This window comes from Chroicocephalus ridibundus, chromosome 1 (genome assembly GCF_963924245.1).
Source record: "Chroicocephalus ridibundus chromosome 1, bChrRid1.1, whole genome shotgun sequence".
NCBI lineage: Eukaryota > Metazoa > Chordata > Aves > Charadriiformes > Laridae > Chroicocephalus > Chroicocephalus ridibundus.
The window spans coordinates 218527140-218542991 of record NC_086284.1 but is presented as its reverse complement, the minus strand read 5'-3'; the positions used below and the strand labels follow the sequence as shown (position 1 = coordinate 218542991).

At 41.0% G+C, this 15852-nt stretch overlaps 1 protein-coding gene across 10 annotated transcripts in view; it reads right to left on the bottom strand.

Annotated features, from left to right (window-relative positions):
* Positions 1-15852, bottom strand: part of LRGUK (leucine rich repeats and guanylate kinase domain containing) — a 57034-nt gene that overhangs the window by 17681 nt on the left and 23501 nt on the right. For 4 of the 10 annotated variants that reach the window (XM_063323719.1, XM_063323710.1, XM_063323709.1 and 1 more), the window contains exons 12-17: positions 13882-13978; positions 12612-12725; positions 9043-9244; positions 7920-8033; positions 3723-3877; positions 866-954 (exon numbers count right to left, since the gene is read on the bottom strand). In XM_063323719.1, coding sequence (XP_063179789.1) covers positions 866-954; positions 3723-3877; positions 7920-8033; positions 9043-9244; positions 12612-12725; positions 13882-13978 — 771 coding nt within the window. The remainder of the gene's footprint in view (positions 1-865; positions 955-3722; positions 3878-7919; positions 8034-9042; positions 9245-12611; positions 12726-13881; positions 13979-15852) is intronic. The other 6 variants (XM_063323712.1, XM_063323713.1, XM_063323714.1 and 3 more) reach the window with 2 other exon arrangements.

Here is a 15852-nt window from a genome sequence, read left to right as displayed (position 1 = left end):
AAATAGTCAATCTCCAGACTTTGTCATCGGAATGATTTTCATCAACACATCTGGTACGTACAATCGGTGACTGCACTTGTACAGCCTGAAAGGTGTAAACTTTTCTATTCATTCTGATGATTGCTGATATAGAGGCCTATGTGATACTTTAAATGTCAACACTTGAGCCTTTTCACGGCGGGTAGGAAAAGCGAGCAAAGAAAAATTCAGATTAGGAAGATTTACACCAGGGGGAGGCAGGAGTGCCACAAAAGATCGATCAAAGACGGCACATTGAGATTTATAGACTTTTAACACCATTTTTGCAGGGCTATGACTATGAGGGAAAAGGAAGAGAGTCAATCAAGACAAGATCCATTTTCTAAAAAAAAAAATAAAAAAATAAAAAAATTAGGAACTGGAGTCAGCTTTCAGAAATTCTGCTTTAAACAGAGAGATCCACAGAAGGTGCACTGCAGCAAACAACCCTGCGCTGAGCACGGCTGTGACTTTCCAACGCTAATTACTAGTAGTGGTAAAAAACGTGCCGGAGACTGTGAGCTGCCAGAAAAATGATCCTTTTCTGCTCTCTCAGAGAAGCAGCGTATAATAATTTCATAGGTTTAGACAAGTTATTGTGGATGGCTGTGCCTCATACATTTTCGGTACACATTTCGGGACTGCTGTGCTCCCAAGTCAAAAGACGGGCGGTGCGTGATACGTTTGTAGGGCTAGATTTAAAAGTGATAGAAAGGAGAGTTGTCTCTGAGATTTGCAATCCCTGACAGTTTCTAATCATTCATCCTTAAGAGCAGTGGAGAGGAAAGCTTAAACAGGCATTTTTCACTGTATTGCAAAGGACTTGGCTGAAACCGCTCTACGTTACCTTTGAAACAGCTGGACATATGCACTAGGTGCCTTCCCTGACAAAGCCTGACGTGCTGCAGAACGACGCCTTTGGAGAGAAGCTTCTTCCTGATAAAGAAATACGAGCAACTTTATACAGCAATTTAAAAGTATATATGGTAACTTAATTGGCTGTGAGATTCCTCTCTTTTGCTAAGGCTCTAGAGTGTACGCATTTATACATTCTGGGAAAACAGCGGAGCCATATTATAACTAACAAGGTGCTAAATATGATTCACCGATCTACACAAACCAAATTTTCGTCTGAAATCTTGTTGGCTTTGAAAAATGAAGATCTTCATCTCCAGTGAAGCTCCATTTCTCCACAGTAGTCAAAATTGCCGGGATGTAGCAGGAAGGAATGTCTGCAGAGAATCACTTTTGATGCATCCCAGCCTCCCAGGGATAATTCTAGCTCTCTTGTTGTCTTCAGCTTCTTTTCACCAGCAAGGGGCTGAATACGGAAGAATTTGCCCCCGCTACGTCTTAAATACACTGTCTCCTTGCTCCATCAATGCAGAAAACCTGCCTTACCAACTCTATATCAACCAATATTCCCCCCTTCAAAGGAGGAATTACCTTTTTCAAATTTCAGCTTGTTAAAATGACTTTGCATAACGAACACGTTATGATCTCAGCAGACTGGAAAATGTGGTCCTGAGTTTTAAGGGCCTGTTAATTAACGTGTGCTGTAGGACAACGTAATTTCTCGGCTCAGGCAAACGCAGCACCACAGTGTGCTTAAAAAAATAAAACGTAAATCACAGAGCAAAGTTATTAAACCCTGAGTTGTTATCAGCTGATAGCCATTGATAGCTATCAATTTAATAGCTCAATCATGTCTGTAACAGAGGTGTTCTGTCATGGCGTGAGCAATGACAGAGAACGTAGTTCATCTCCTGAATGCTCATGTTATGACTGTTGCGAATTCCTTCACTTTCCTTCCCTATTTATGCTAAATAAGGCTCCGCTTAGGTGCTCACTCAGCTTGTGTTTTGTTTTCCTTTCTTTTGGTAAAGATGTAACTCTAACTCTTTTTTTTCCTGTGTGGATTACAGGTACAGGTACCTTTCTGTGCATACCTTGCATAGTTAATCACAGCCACACAAAATTAGCGCAGGGCTGGCATGCTCACAAGGGGTAAGGCTGCAGGGAATCAGATCTACTGTCTTTCCCTGAGCAGCAGATCCTGCTTCTGATTTTGCTGGTGGATAATTCCCATTAATTTCTTCATATTTTTTATTTTCCGGTTCTACATGATGGGAGTGGAATGTGGTTACTGCAGTGACAGCACATTATTTGGGTGTCAAGAGCACAAAAATCATTTGCTTTCCCAAATATAACAGTTTAGAAAAAAAATTTACTTTAAGGCCACAGACATATTTACATTCTTTTCATTAAATATGGTCTAAGAGGCACCTGTGTTTCACCTTGAATGTTTTACTATGTTGACACTTCAGCTGATGCTGTAAAGCTTCCTCTGCGTGTAAAAATATATTGAAAACTCAGTGTAGTAAATAACGAAAAGGTATTACCAGCACTGAACAAGGAGACTAATAAGAAAGAGAGCCTTGCGGCCACTAAGTTAGTTAAACGCAAGGTAAATGATAGTCTCCTCCATCATAAACCACTTCTCCCTGACTTTACAAAATGTACACTTTCAAAATAAAAATAAAAAAGATGAAATAAAAAAGCGAGAAAAATGAATTGCTAGGGTGAGAGCGATGGCAGAGTGCCACCAAGGTAAGAAATACTCTGGCTTCTCTCTCACATTAAACTAACAAACCTTTGGATGAGAGGAACATGAAAACAAACCACGCTTGTGACATTTTTTTTTTTTCATTCTGCATGGCTTGAAAAGAGGTATTTCGTTTCGGAAGACTGAAAGATGGGAGGTTCCCTATTTATGTCGGCCATTTTATGGTCAGACCTTTCTCCGCACCTAAGAGAGCCTTTTTTAAAGCCTGGGAAACGGGGGGCAGAGGGGTCTGTTACTTTGCTCCATCTACAGCACTAATTGTAAACATCAGAGGTAGTAATAAATACGGAGAGAGTGGCAAAATTGTACAGCAAGTCATGCCTGCCAAGCCATCATTCATCATAATGACATCATCACCCTGGAATGGAACAAAGTTTAAAGCTTTCATTTTTCTTTTTCTCTTTCTCCTGTCGTCGTCGTATAAAAAGAGCATTAGACACATCTGCTCCGCAGCCTCAACTCCCCCACTGCCTGCAAGGGGAATGAATGCCTTTAGGGAAAGGACTATTAAGGAGAAGTAAAAAAAGAGAGGGAGATATGAAGCTGAAGTTGCAAAAGGTTCTTTGAAATCCAAGCACATTGTTGAATCTGTTGATTGAAAAAGTAAAAGCAGGTGAAAAACGTGCTTAAATCTGATCTCTGGCAGTTATCTGAAAGGCTCGGCTGAACGAGTTTTTCCACTGCCACAGGATGGCGTTCATAAGTAATCTTCATTGCCCTATTAACTGCATCTAACTATTTCCTCCAACCAGGAGAGTTTCATATCTTGTTGTAGAACTGACAGATGATATTCAGCTCCCTTGCACCAGTATAAAATTAGATGAAATCCGTTGCAATCAGCAGATTTATGCTGGTGTAAAATTGAGCAGAAATGACAGCTTGTCCTCTCATCTGAGCTTACCTGGCTCACTCTCATCAATCTGCCTTTACCTTTGGGCAACTGGTAAATATTGTTGAAATGAAAGACAGCCAGAGAACAGCTGTCAATTTTTTTCTGGAGAAAGAAAGGTCTGACTAACGTGTATTTTTTGCATATAACTTCTCATTTCTGTCTAAGGTTAGGGTAAATGCTTCTTACCAGAGCGCCCAGTTGTGCAGCTAGTTTGTCTGAGATGCCTTCTGGACAGCTTTTGGCTGAAGAGTCCAAGAACTCATTAACAGATGAAGACCGGGTGCCAGTAATTACTCCGCCGGGTGACAATCTTTGCTCTTGTAAAAGCCATATTCTTGAACCTAGTATGGAAAAGATAATTCTCAACGAGAGTATTCTAAACACCACTTTGCAAACAGAAAGAAACTAGTCATTTGCAACTGTCATCAGTTGGATTTTGGCACAATTCTGGTTTCGGAAAAAATAAGTTTGAAAGTTATAAAGGATATAAACTATGCAGTTCCCAAAAAGCTCTTAAACCTTCCAAGTGTTTCATAGATAAAACAAATTTATCCCCCCTGAATGGTTAGGCAAATGAAAGTTATGAAAAAATCTAAAAAAACACCCCTACATTAATGGATTAGGAAGAGGTGCTTAACCGTGTGTAAATGAGCTCATTTTGTTACGGATGCTCTGAGATGCACTACTGTTATGACCTCAAAGTTAATTACAGTCTATCTCCTTAGAAGTTTTAACCTTCTCAGAGCTCTTAGAATGTGACAGGGAGTTGGAGTGGGGCACCTTGTCTTCTGCTACTTGCCTGAATTTCTGTGTACAGAAACCCAAAGACTTGCATCACTGCTGTATCGCAAGGAACCAAACATGCCTGTGAGCCAGAAAGCTGAAGACACAACTAACTCGCTTTTTCCAAAAACATCTCCTTCTCTGGAGATATTCCAAACCCACCTGGATGCGCTCCTGTCTGACCTGCTCTAGGAGACCTGCTTTGGCAGGGGGGTTGGACTAGATGATCTCTGAAGGTCCCTTCCCTACCGTTCTGTGATTTTTTTCGAATTTGAAAAATCTGTAAACTGGGAATTATCCGGTCTATAAAATGATATCTAAATGTGAAATAAAGTCACAGAAAAATTCTTATAAATATCGGTACATGACAGGCTTTGCAGAAATCCAAGCATAAGAAATACACTATATACATTAATTGTATTGTGTGTCATATCAAAGCACGAGAGCTCACAATGTAAAAAGTCACATACAAAGGCAGCGGATGAGAGGCAAAGAGACGTCCCATCCATATGCATGTTCATCTACTAGGTATGGTTATTTTTCTTAGCATATGCCTTTATAAAAAAGTTTCAACAGTCGTCAGATGACTCTCAGCATAACCATTATACACTGCTGGTCTGTAGCTGCCAGAAGATCTGGTGTTAAGACCAGAGGAGATCTGAGACTGGTTCAGGCACAGTAAACTACTCACTTCGACCCTAAGTAAGTATAGAGCCTAACTTGCAGAGCTCCACACGGCCAGACCTGCAGTGGGATTCCTGGGGCCCACCATCACAAATCATCAGTCTTCGACATAAACGTCCCTTTCCTCATTCGTAAAATACAAACAGGAACACACACTCCACAGGACTGCCGTGAGATATAATTAATAGTTGTAAAATACCGAGCTCCGTGGATGAAAGGGGCTAATGCAAGTACAAAGCGTTATCATCAGCTCTGAAATGTATTATACTTCTGCTATAAAAAGTTTTTAAAGGAAGAACTTATCTATTTTCTCACGGTATTTTTACTCTATCCATGAGCAAAAGATCTTGCACAGCAGTTCATTAAAGAAAGAATTAACAACCTATCATAATGTCACACAACCAATCTTCCCCCTGCTACTATCTTACTAAAAATGTCCATATTAAAGACAACCTTGGGGCAAGTTTTTTAAAATAAATTATTTCACACAGTCCATAAGAAGAGATGATCGCTAGAAATAGGATAGTTAAATTTATTTAAACACCTATAAATGAAGCTCTAAATGAATTTAATGGTGCATAGTAAATTTAAAAGTTACTTTATGGACAGCAGAATTACCAAAATCTGGTCCTATTAATAAGGTTTCTGTAAGTAGTGACAAGTTGCTCACTGAAAGAACTCAGAACTGCTGAGGAATACAAAGTCCTTTAAAGGAACTCCAGATACATACATATATATCTTCAAAAATACCATGATTATATAAAAATCTTTTTATCTTTAATCCTCCCCCTTTTTCTTCTTTCCTTATAATCTAGTTAGGGTTCGGTGGGTTTTGTTGCCTCTCAGGACAAAACGTCTCCAGTCTTTTTAAGACAAATAAGTAATAATATTATAGCAAATAAGGCAAGGAAGTCTTCTTTCTCACTTCAAGCAAACATGGAAGGTCTGGAAATGAAAATAAAACCTACATAGTTTAAGATTAAATAAGATTCTTCAGAAAGGTCCCCACTGCAGTAGCTCTGAGACGCCACAATATGGGTAGAAGCTTTTTTCTTGTCCACTGGGAAATCAGTATTTATTAATTCTTTCAGGATACAAAATTACTTGAAATGACGAACCGACGAATTTTATACTATCCTTCATTAACATTTTCAGACATATTTGCCCTCCCTTCAGCTACTTTTATTTGCAGCCTTCTGAGCCACACAGAAGGTCATGAATATTGGCTCTGTGTTACTTAGGAAACTCATTAACCCTCCTGTTGCAATGCATCTAACGAAGACAGCCATAAACCACGGAGGCTCTTGAAGTTAGAGGAAAGAGTTCACATAAACGAGCTTCCTATTAGTCCATGTTGTGCGGTATCTGAGCCACTGTAATGTCTGTTTCTTTTTTTTTTTCTCCACTATTTTAGAGATCATACTCTCCTTTCATCACAGCTGGTAACTTGCCCTGTTTGGAATAAATTCAAGGGCTACAGCTGAGTTCTCACAATAGGTTAAGCTAACCTTAGTTATGTTGCCTCTGACAAGTGTAGTTCTCCTTTCTTCCTCTGCAGGCAGCTATGAACCTCTTCTCCCTTCCCCTTCCCTCTCTGAGCCAATTCAAGAGCTCCACGATGAGTTTGACCAAGGAATCGATCTGTATGAACGTTAGGGTTGGTTTTTTTCCTGGGTTAGGTTTTGAATGGAACCATTCCCTGATCCAGATTACAAATGACTGCACAATCAGACGAAAGAGAGCAACGAGCTGACTAGAAATGCATCGGCAGGAGAGGTGAACTGGGCATCAGCACTTTTTGCAGCAGCTGGATTAGCTGAAAGTGATGATGAAGCTCCAGCCTTAGTCATTCAAAGGCCAAAAGGCTTCTGTTAAACACACTCATTTGGGTTTACCCCACAGTGGGTAAACACAGTGGGTAGCCCCAAAAGCCCTTGGAGTGAATTTATAAGTTGCCTTCACTCATCTTACTGCCCTGCTTTTCATATAACTCTTCGTGCTTCTGGCTAATCCTGGGGAAGAGTGTAAAGTAAGGTCTCGGTGCCATGCCATGTTCTTGTTGCTCAATAGTTTGATAGACGAAAGCTATCAGCCATGGACAAGTACCTTGCCTGTGATTCATCTACCAAGATGGTGAGGGGTCTGGAGAGCTACTAGGCTGGTGAGGGCTCTGGAGACCAGGGCATATGAGGAGAGGCTGAGGGAGCTGGGCATGTTTAGCTTGGAGAAGAGGAGGCTGAGGGGAGACCTCATTGCCCTCTACAGCTACCTGAAAGGAGGGTGGAGAGAGGTGGGGGTTGGCCTCTTCTCCCAGGTGAGTAATGACAGGACCAGAGGAAATGGGCTGAAGCTGTGGCAGGGGAGGTTTAGATTAAATATTAGGAAGAATTACTTTACTGACAGAGTGCTCAGGCACTGGAACAGCCTGCCCAGGGAGGGGGCTGAGTCACCATCCCTAGAGGTATTTAAGAAACGTCTAGATTTGGCACTTCAGGGCATGCTCTAGCGGCAGAGATTGTAGGGGGTTTTTTGTGTGTGTGTATGGTTGGACTTGATGATCTCAAAGGTCCTTTCCAACCATGAAGATTCTATGATTCTGTGATCTGGAATGAATGGGAGATCCTCAGCCCAAAAGCATCCTCAGCCCAAAAGTGTCCTCAGAAGAGCCAGGCAACTCTTGCTGCGTATTATTGCCTAAAGGCACACAAAGATGTAAGGAACCTGGAAAGACCTCCATTAAAGATTCAGATACCCGGGAGCAATCAGCCCAGGAGACCCATTACAGAGAATCACGCCAAGTTTTCAGAGACAGGCAGTCTCACAGGTTGCATCGTTCACAGATTTCAATTCTGGTAACAAATAAGTAAGAATACCCTACTGATAAAACTAGTAGTAGCGTGTGCCCAGACACAGTACCTGCTCTCGCTCTGCTATTCCAGTCCTGAATGCTATCCAAAACTGCAGGTTGCTCCAAGCCCAGGTACGCCTTTACGAGGAAACTCAGCTCTGTGAATGCGTCATCCAATTCATCTGCAGAAAGGGATATACGCGTTTCATGGTGAAGAGAAAGGACACATAAGGAAAAAAACAAGCTTCCATCAGTACAAAGTTACAAATGACAGAAGTTTGATACAGAAATGCACCCGTAACTCATCCAGCTCATCTCTGTGGGAGAAAAATCTTCATCTTCATAAACAGCACATTCAAGAAAATAATCCGAAATTCACCTCAGTTTCTGCACTCACTTAAATATTCTCCTTCTGCAATTTGGTTTACTGTGTTTTGTTTCTTTAATGCTACACGTAAATTGTAAGCTCCATATGCCCTTGACAATAACTATAAATACAGTGGTATATTCCACCATCATTGTGGTGAACCACAAAAATCACCTCCACAAAAGGGCAGACACAGAATGATCTAGAAAAGGATTCTTCTCTACCACCTGCTGTCCTCAATGCCTAAACATCAAGCAGCAAACGTGTTTGAATGAAATATCTACCACCTTCTCGTTCCTTGTTTCAGGCTGGGGGACCTGAGCGTGTTACTAAGCAGAAGCATAAGGAACAGCTTTGCAGCAGCCTCTTCTTTACAGCGAGACGTCAGCCGGCACATCAGCTGCCATTTCAACACTTGATAAAAGCCGCTGCTGCCCGGAGATAATTAGGTCTGTTAGATCAAAAGCACCTCTGAACTCTGCCCAGAAACCAACAGACAATTAGCACAGATCAGTTTAATATTCTAGGAGACAACACTTCAGGAGTGTGCTTCAATAGTTGCTTCGCTTTCTAGGTGGGCTTAAAGCACAACTTGGACATAGAGTCATTCGGTCCTGACAGATCTCCAGAGCTTTTGGGTTCCTGGGACAAGAATTAAGTGGGAAAATCAATTAAGGGATAGTTTAGACTGTTACGCTGAACATCAAACCACTTGTCATCCTTAGTTTAATATTTGCCCGTGGCTTTGTTTGCATCGCAGTTTCAGTCCATCTATTGGTGTGTCATTAGAAGTCGGATTTATAGTATGAAAGAGATTAATTTACCTGTGTTGACTACTGCATCAAAGTATCCCGGCAAATCCTCACTTAGTTTGATGCACATGTCCACTCTGGAGACTGCCTCTTCAATCTCTCGCCTGCTGAATAATCCTTTCCTCCGCAGATGTCCCTCATATTTTTCCTTGTTCATCGGTACTAACAGGACGTATCTGGGTTTAAAGTAGGTATTTTTCAAGCTACGCACACCCTTTAAAATTAAGCAGAGAAACGCCATGTTTTGTTCCTGAAACTGAGTGCCTGTTGAAGTTGTAGCTGAGTTTAGGACAATTCTGTATTTGTCGCAAATTACTGTGAAAGCAGTACTGGAAACCTGCATCCAATCTACAGGTCTCAAGATGTACCATTGAGGGCAAGTTCAAGGTGAAGTGCCCTAAAGTGACAAGTGGAAATAAGAACAGTATTAACTTTATTCTAAGCACACTTTTGAAAGAATCCTTTTAGTCAAATTCCACGGTGATTTAAAGCATCACTGTGGTACTTCTCATCCCCACCGGTTAACGGCTTTTCCGTCTTTTCCATCCTTTCTATTACATCATTCTTCAGTTATTCTAAACGTGCGTATCACTGACCCACACTATTGTACTGCCCCACAGCACAACTTATCTGCATCACCGCCTTGGCCCTTAGCTTTCCACTGTGAACGAACTGACAGTTTTCTCCTCAGCTGGTGTGTTTTTCCAGGTGAAAGCGTGGAACGTCATCAAGATACAGGCAATGTTACCCCCCTCCCAAAACCGGGTATAAGCACAGCTCCCCAGCAGAGATACGATACTCTTCATCTGTTACACTGCAGTCAGCCGTCTTAACTTGAACCATTTTTATCAGCAATAAACTATCTTGAATAGGACTTTTTGTACAGCAGACTAGGAAAGATTTAACGGAGGGACACTTTATCAGCGAGTGTAATGACAGGACACGGGGTAACGGCTTCAAACTGAAAGAGGGGAGATTTAGATCGGATATCAGGAAGAAATTCTTTACTGTGAAGGTGGTGGGGCACTGGCCCAGGTTGCCCAGAGAAGTTGTCAATGTCCCATCCCTGGAGGTGTCCAAGGCCAGGTTGGATGAGGCTTTGAGCAGCCTGGTCTAGTGGGAGGTGTCCCTGCCCAGGGCAGGGGGTGGAACTAGATGATCTTTAATTAAGGTCCCTTCCAACCCGAACCATTCTGTGATTCTGTATATAAACGCCTATAGTAATTTCAGCTAGATCTGAAAAAGGAGACCCGTCTGCATGCTAGGGCTTAAAGACAAGAGCTTATTAAATGGCCACTCTGCCACTACACCCTTGGTTGGAATGTGCAGCTCCTTCGATTGCTCCGCAGGTATCAGTGGCTACACAGGCAAAAGGAAAGCACTGCAAACGTACTTACTGCAACACATAACTGCGTGTCAGAATCGCAGCAGCTTCACTAGCTGGAAGTGTAGACTCAGCAAGACTGAACTTTTAAAATTTGTGTCAGTCTCCTTTATCAGTGAAAGATATACTCGAGATTAAAGGGAATGAACAGCCCTAAATTTTTCGTCTCAGCCCACAGACCATAATTAAAATTTCTTTTAATAGTGCTAAATCACTTTTGTTATGAGCCTCGCAGAAGATAATGGACTTCGATAACTTCTATTCAGATACATAACTCACCATTATTGTTTCTCATCTGCTGGCTGAGTCCACGGTGATACAAGACTATGCATAATTACTAGGTGATCTTGAAACTTCAGTGACAAAGGAGTTTCTTAGCTATCTGTCCACGACAGTAGCTTCGGTAATACCCAGTAAAAGTTATGGTCACTGCCTATGTCGCTGGGTTAACCTCCTTATGAATAAACATGACATTCCATTAAGTTCTTTCTCCTAAATTATTCGGTAACACATCTACTTTGCGAAGAATTGACAGCTTTAAAAGGCACCCCATTCCATCATATTTAATCTCCTCCTATTTTTCTTCCCTTGTAAATGTAGGGTCTGTCTGGCAAGACAACAAACACCCTCAGTGCCTACTGCAGCCAGTGGAGACTGAGGGTGATTCACAGTTCTCACAAGACTGAGGAAAAAGAGGAAATGGAACTACACAGCGATTAAGTTATTAATTTGCTGTTCAATATCAGCCAAGTAACAGGCACTTAAGAGCAGGATTGCAGCATTAAATTGTGGACCATTTGAGCAAGGAGCTACTAATTTTTTAGCTCTGACATGCTGCTATTCTGTTATTTGTACATTTATACCCAAGCCAGTAAATATGTACAGATTTATTTGGGCCAAAGGGGACTAAAATTCCCTATGAACTCTAAGGTTCTTAACTGAAAAGCAGTTTTTCGATCATCAGTTTCACAAATGAAATAATCATCTTAAAATTAAATTTAGTATAATTTTTGCTCTAGTCTTCCTAGTCATTCCCCCAATGCTGGATGCACAACTTAGGACTCTCTGTTAGCAGGGCAGTCTCCCACGTTTCTTTTTCGTATCTACTGTCTTTTCCCCGCCTATCATGGGGTGTAGTAGTGTCTGTTAACTTGTAGTAATCCTCTCGAGGTAGAGCTGCGCCCTACAAACACCGTGAAATCCAGCAACCCTCCATATCACGTTCTGGGCACTCTACAGAGTCTCCCGTTTGGAAGCTCGGATACATGGAGCTTATTTTGTAGAAAGAATTTGGAAGGAAACGTAGCACGCCTTTCCTTTTTGTCACCTCAACCCCTCGCTAGTAAATCTTCATCTAAGATAATGAGAAGTACACAATTAGAAAATTAGCTAAAAAGTTATTCTTTGGGGATTCCAACAGATAGGTTTCGACACTTTGTTTGTGACCCCGTTTCTTAACGCAGCAAGACTTCTGAGATTCCGCCATCTGTGCATGTGCACCTGACAAATCTCAGAGAGGGTAACGTAATCCCTCAAAGAGGCTGCATCTTTTAATAGTTCTGCCCAAAATATCATCAGCAAAGGAGAAGCATGGCATTCTTTCAGCGGTGATCAGTAGTGAGAAGCTCTAGACTAGTCCCGCTACAAGATGTAAATGGGTGGAAAGCTGAGGAATGGAAATGGAATGGAAACTGTAATGGAAATTACTGGTGATGTGGCGGGGAGATGAGGCTGTTGAAGATTGGAAAAATAGGCCAGGAAATTTTAAGCAGCCGGCAGAAGGATCCATCTGACTAAATGGTTGGACTTTATGGTTGGACTCGATGACCCCAAGGGTCTTTTCCAACCTAAATGATTCTATGATTCTATGATTCTAAATGTGGGTGTCTACAAAGGGAGTGGTGTGGTTTACGTATAGACAATAGAGAGCTACTTGATACAGGCAGCGGAGTTAAAAATGCAGTTCATCTGACCAAACAGTCATCTCCAGTGACTGAAATGAAGCCCACACCACGAGTGCAAATGCAGCAGCAGCAGCCACACGTTGGGCAGAAGGCCACAGGATGTCTCTTGTGTCACTAAGTGGCTATGTCTAGGCAGCCGAAACAAACCTTAGTCAAACTGCACGAATTCCTCCCCAGGCCCGTTCTCACGGAATGACTCATTCAAAAATGGTTAGGCAAAACGTAATCCTTACCTCTATTTCTAAGTGAACACAGGTTGCAAGACCCTCTCTGGCAATTGATTCTACGGTGTCTCTTCCAAGTCCGTAGTGATAGCCGCTGTATTTATAGGTTGCTATAAACTTCCCCTGAAATTCAAAACAGCAAGTATAATGACAAAGGAAATATTTTAGGGGAAATAACTTCCTTAGAGGATCATAATCACTCTGGACTTCCTTGCTTTCTCTCCCTACCAAGTTTCTCCTAATTCATCAATGATAATGAGGCCAATGGGAACACAAAATTTGCAGCGAAGAGCAGACAGTCAGTTCTGCAGGGTACAGGCTTGGATGTCGTTCACGGATAATAAAGCACCCGTGTCCTGAAAACAAGCTGCTGACAGGTTACAGCTTGCATCGGTTATTCATTCACACTGTAAAGAAAGCAAGATCTAAAGCAAGGGGCATCCTTCTTTTGACATTACATCAAACCATATGGCCGTGCCATATAAAATAGAAGATGCCAAAGAAAAAAGAGGACAGAAACAAATCTGCAAGGAGAATGCATAATTGGCCAAGAAATTTCAAAGTTAAAAACCTGACAACAGAAACTTTGGTTCCGGGTAGTATGTCTAGAGAGATGTAAGCAGATTATATTCTTTTAAAATTAAACGACTTGATTACTAAGACTTATAATTAAGGACCAGATCAGTCGCTTAAGACTGTGTTGGCTCCCCTGCTCGTGTATGTACAAATAACGAGCTCTGTTGTGGCTTTTCAAGCCAAAGTTTTATTGCAGGCAGCAAAAGGCATCAGAAACAGTAGCTGGAGGCACACTGTCTTCAGAGAGAAACGCAATGCCTTTAGGGTGAATTTGCTAAACTTTAAAACACTGCATTCCCTGCAGGATTGCTGGAAGATTTGGAAAAAAAAAAAGGGGGGAAAAAAAAAAGAAAAAAACAAAAAGATGGCAGCTCTTTCAAGAGTTTTTCTTTCCTAGACACACAGGACATATTTGCATATGGAAATAAGTTTATTTCTACATTATACTACTGTTTAAAGATTCCTACAGACCATTATGGCCTGGTTTCTATATGGGCATAGAGAAGAAAAGACAGCATAAACACACAACAAATTTGTGCTTTCTGTGTGTGAACTTAAGCAACGTAATGAACGAGTGAATAAGCACGCACGCACAGACACAAACGTAATACTAAAAAAAAAATAAAATGAGATCTGGACAGAAAAGTTGAGTTCACTCTGGGTGTAGGAAATAGGCCTACTAGGATACTAGTCAGGTACTTACAGTGTTCACCATTTTGTCAAATGCTTCTTGAGAAACGAAATAGTAATCAAGTCTGTTTTCTTCACCAAAGTAAGCTGCCCTGGTAGTGTGACAGGGACTGGAAGATATATGGTATAATAAAGAAATAACCTGTTTTCAATCACAGAAGCAGCTATGGAATGGGAGGGGGGGGGGAAGGGAGAATACTACAAATCATTTCGTTTTTAAGAAGAGAAGAAATACGAGAAATATAAAGAGGCGCAAATCATACCACTAATGCCGCATATTTGAAAGATTAACCCATAAATACAAAAAAAAAGTTTAAATGTAACATTACAGTTTGGCTATAAATCCCCCCCAACCCAGGGTAGCCTGGACTGAAGCTGTCACCGCACCCTGGAACAGAGAAATGATGAAACCATTTTTTTCCAGTTATGTCAGCTTGTGGATGATATAAAATAGAATCCTAACTATGGAGAAGGAGACGAGGAGTTAGGCTGAACTGTGAGGTTAAGAAAGAGATATAAAGACCAATCTTTAAATAGACCCCTAATAGTAAGGGGAGAAACAATCCTGAAACTAAGAAGATAAGTGGGATACAAGGCAGGAAAAGTAATTGCCTGCTACCACGTAAGGACAATAGGATAAACCTCAGCTATGCGAGCTTACTACTGGGGTGAAACTCTAAAAAAAAAAAAAAAAAAAGCAAAACCAAAAACCCAAACAAAACAAAAAAAAACCCCAAAGAAAACCCCAAACCCCCAGCTAAGTCAATGCACGTAGCAATTTTAGATTAAAGGATGCAGTGGCTCATATTCTATCTTAGGAAAGTATATTTTGCGACTTCTTTCTGCTTTGGTTTTGCTTTTATTTTTTACATTGTAGGGTAACAGGAACAAAAGCGTGGTGCGGCACTTTGGCATTGATTCACAGCGACAGCATTTTAACTCTTTGACTTCTGCTGGATTGTCCTGCAAAATATGGCAAAAAATATACCACCTACCAGGCCATTTCTGTTCATTTATTCAAGGTAGCCGAGTTAATAAGCCATTAAGAAATTTAGTCTATAACGTAGAGCTTGACAGATCTTAACTATCACGGCATTAGAGGGTGCCACTTTATTTTTTTATCAGCAAGCTGTGGCAAATGAGAGCAGTGTGCTACACGTGGGCTCCGGAAAATTTCACTTCAAAGGTCTGATTTTCTTTAAGATATTATGAACGCATCCAGCTTTAAAGGTCATTCCTGAGCACTACCCAGATGGTTTGAGGGCCCAATTTCACTTTATTTTTTGAAACACTTTTAAACGTTACAACCCTTTTTAATTGCAAGGCCATGTTTACATTCAAACTGCCAGGGTATCTTGCATGAAATACATTTTTAATGAGTGAAATGTTTGAAATTTAAAAGTGTAAGCCATAAAATTGCTTAAATCTCCACTGAATAATTAAAATACAACTTTGCTTTATGGTTGCAATTTTCTGCTCTGTTAAGATTCTGTCTCTCTCCCTTCTTTTTCCCCCCTCATGCATAAAACTTTTAGGAAATAAAATACACAGCATAAAAATGAAGCTCTTAAAAAACCACAGAGTGCTTGGAAATTTTCAATGGGCATTCAATTAGTTTGCAATTTCCAATCCAGTCTTCCAAAACGTAGTAGTTGTTTTAAAGAAAGGCAAAAAGTCATTTTTCCAGTCACGTAACTTGCCAGTTTAATGATCTAATTCAGCAAGCGGCTATAATCTGAGCACAGAGCGGACAGAAGTAGATACAGGCTTTTCCCCGTGGTGTGTTACGTTAGAGAAGAAGGCGACTACTAGACATCACATCGACACGCAGAGCATGGTCCTGTGATGCTAAAAACTCCGAGGAATCGTTCAATGAACCCAGGTCCTATTGTGGCAAATGCTTTACATGTGAAACTATGGCCAAAGTCTGGTTAAAAATGAATGGGAAAATTCGTGTAATAAAAAAATTGAGAAATAGAAGAGA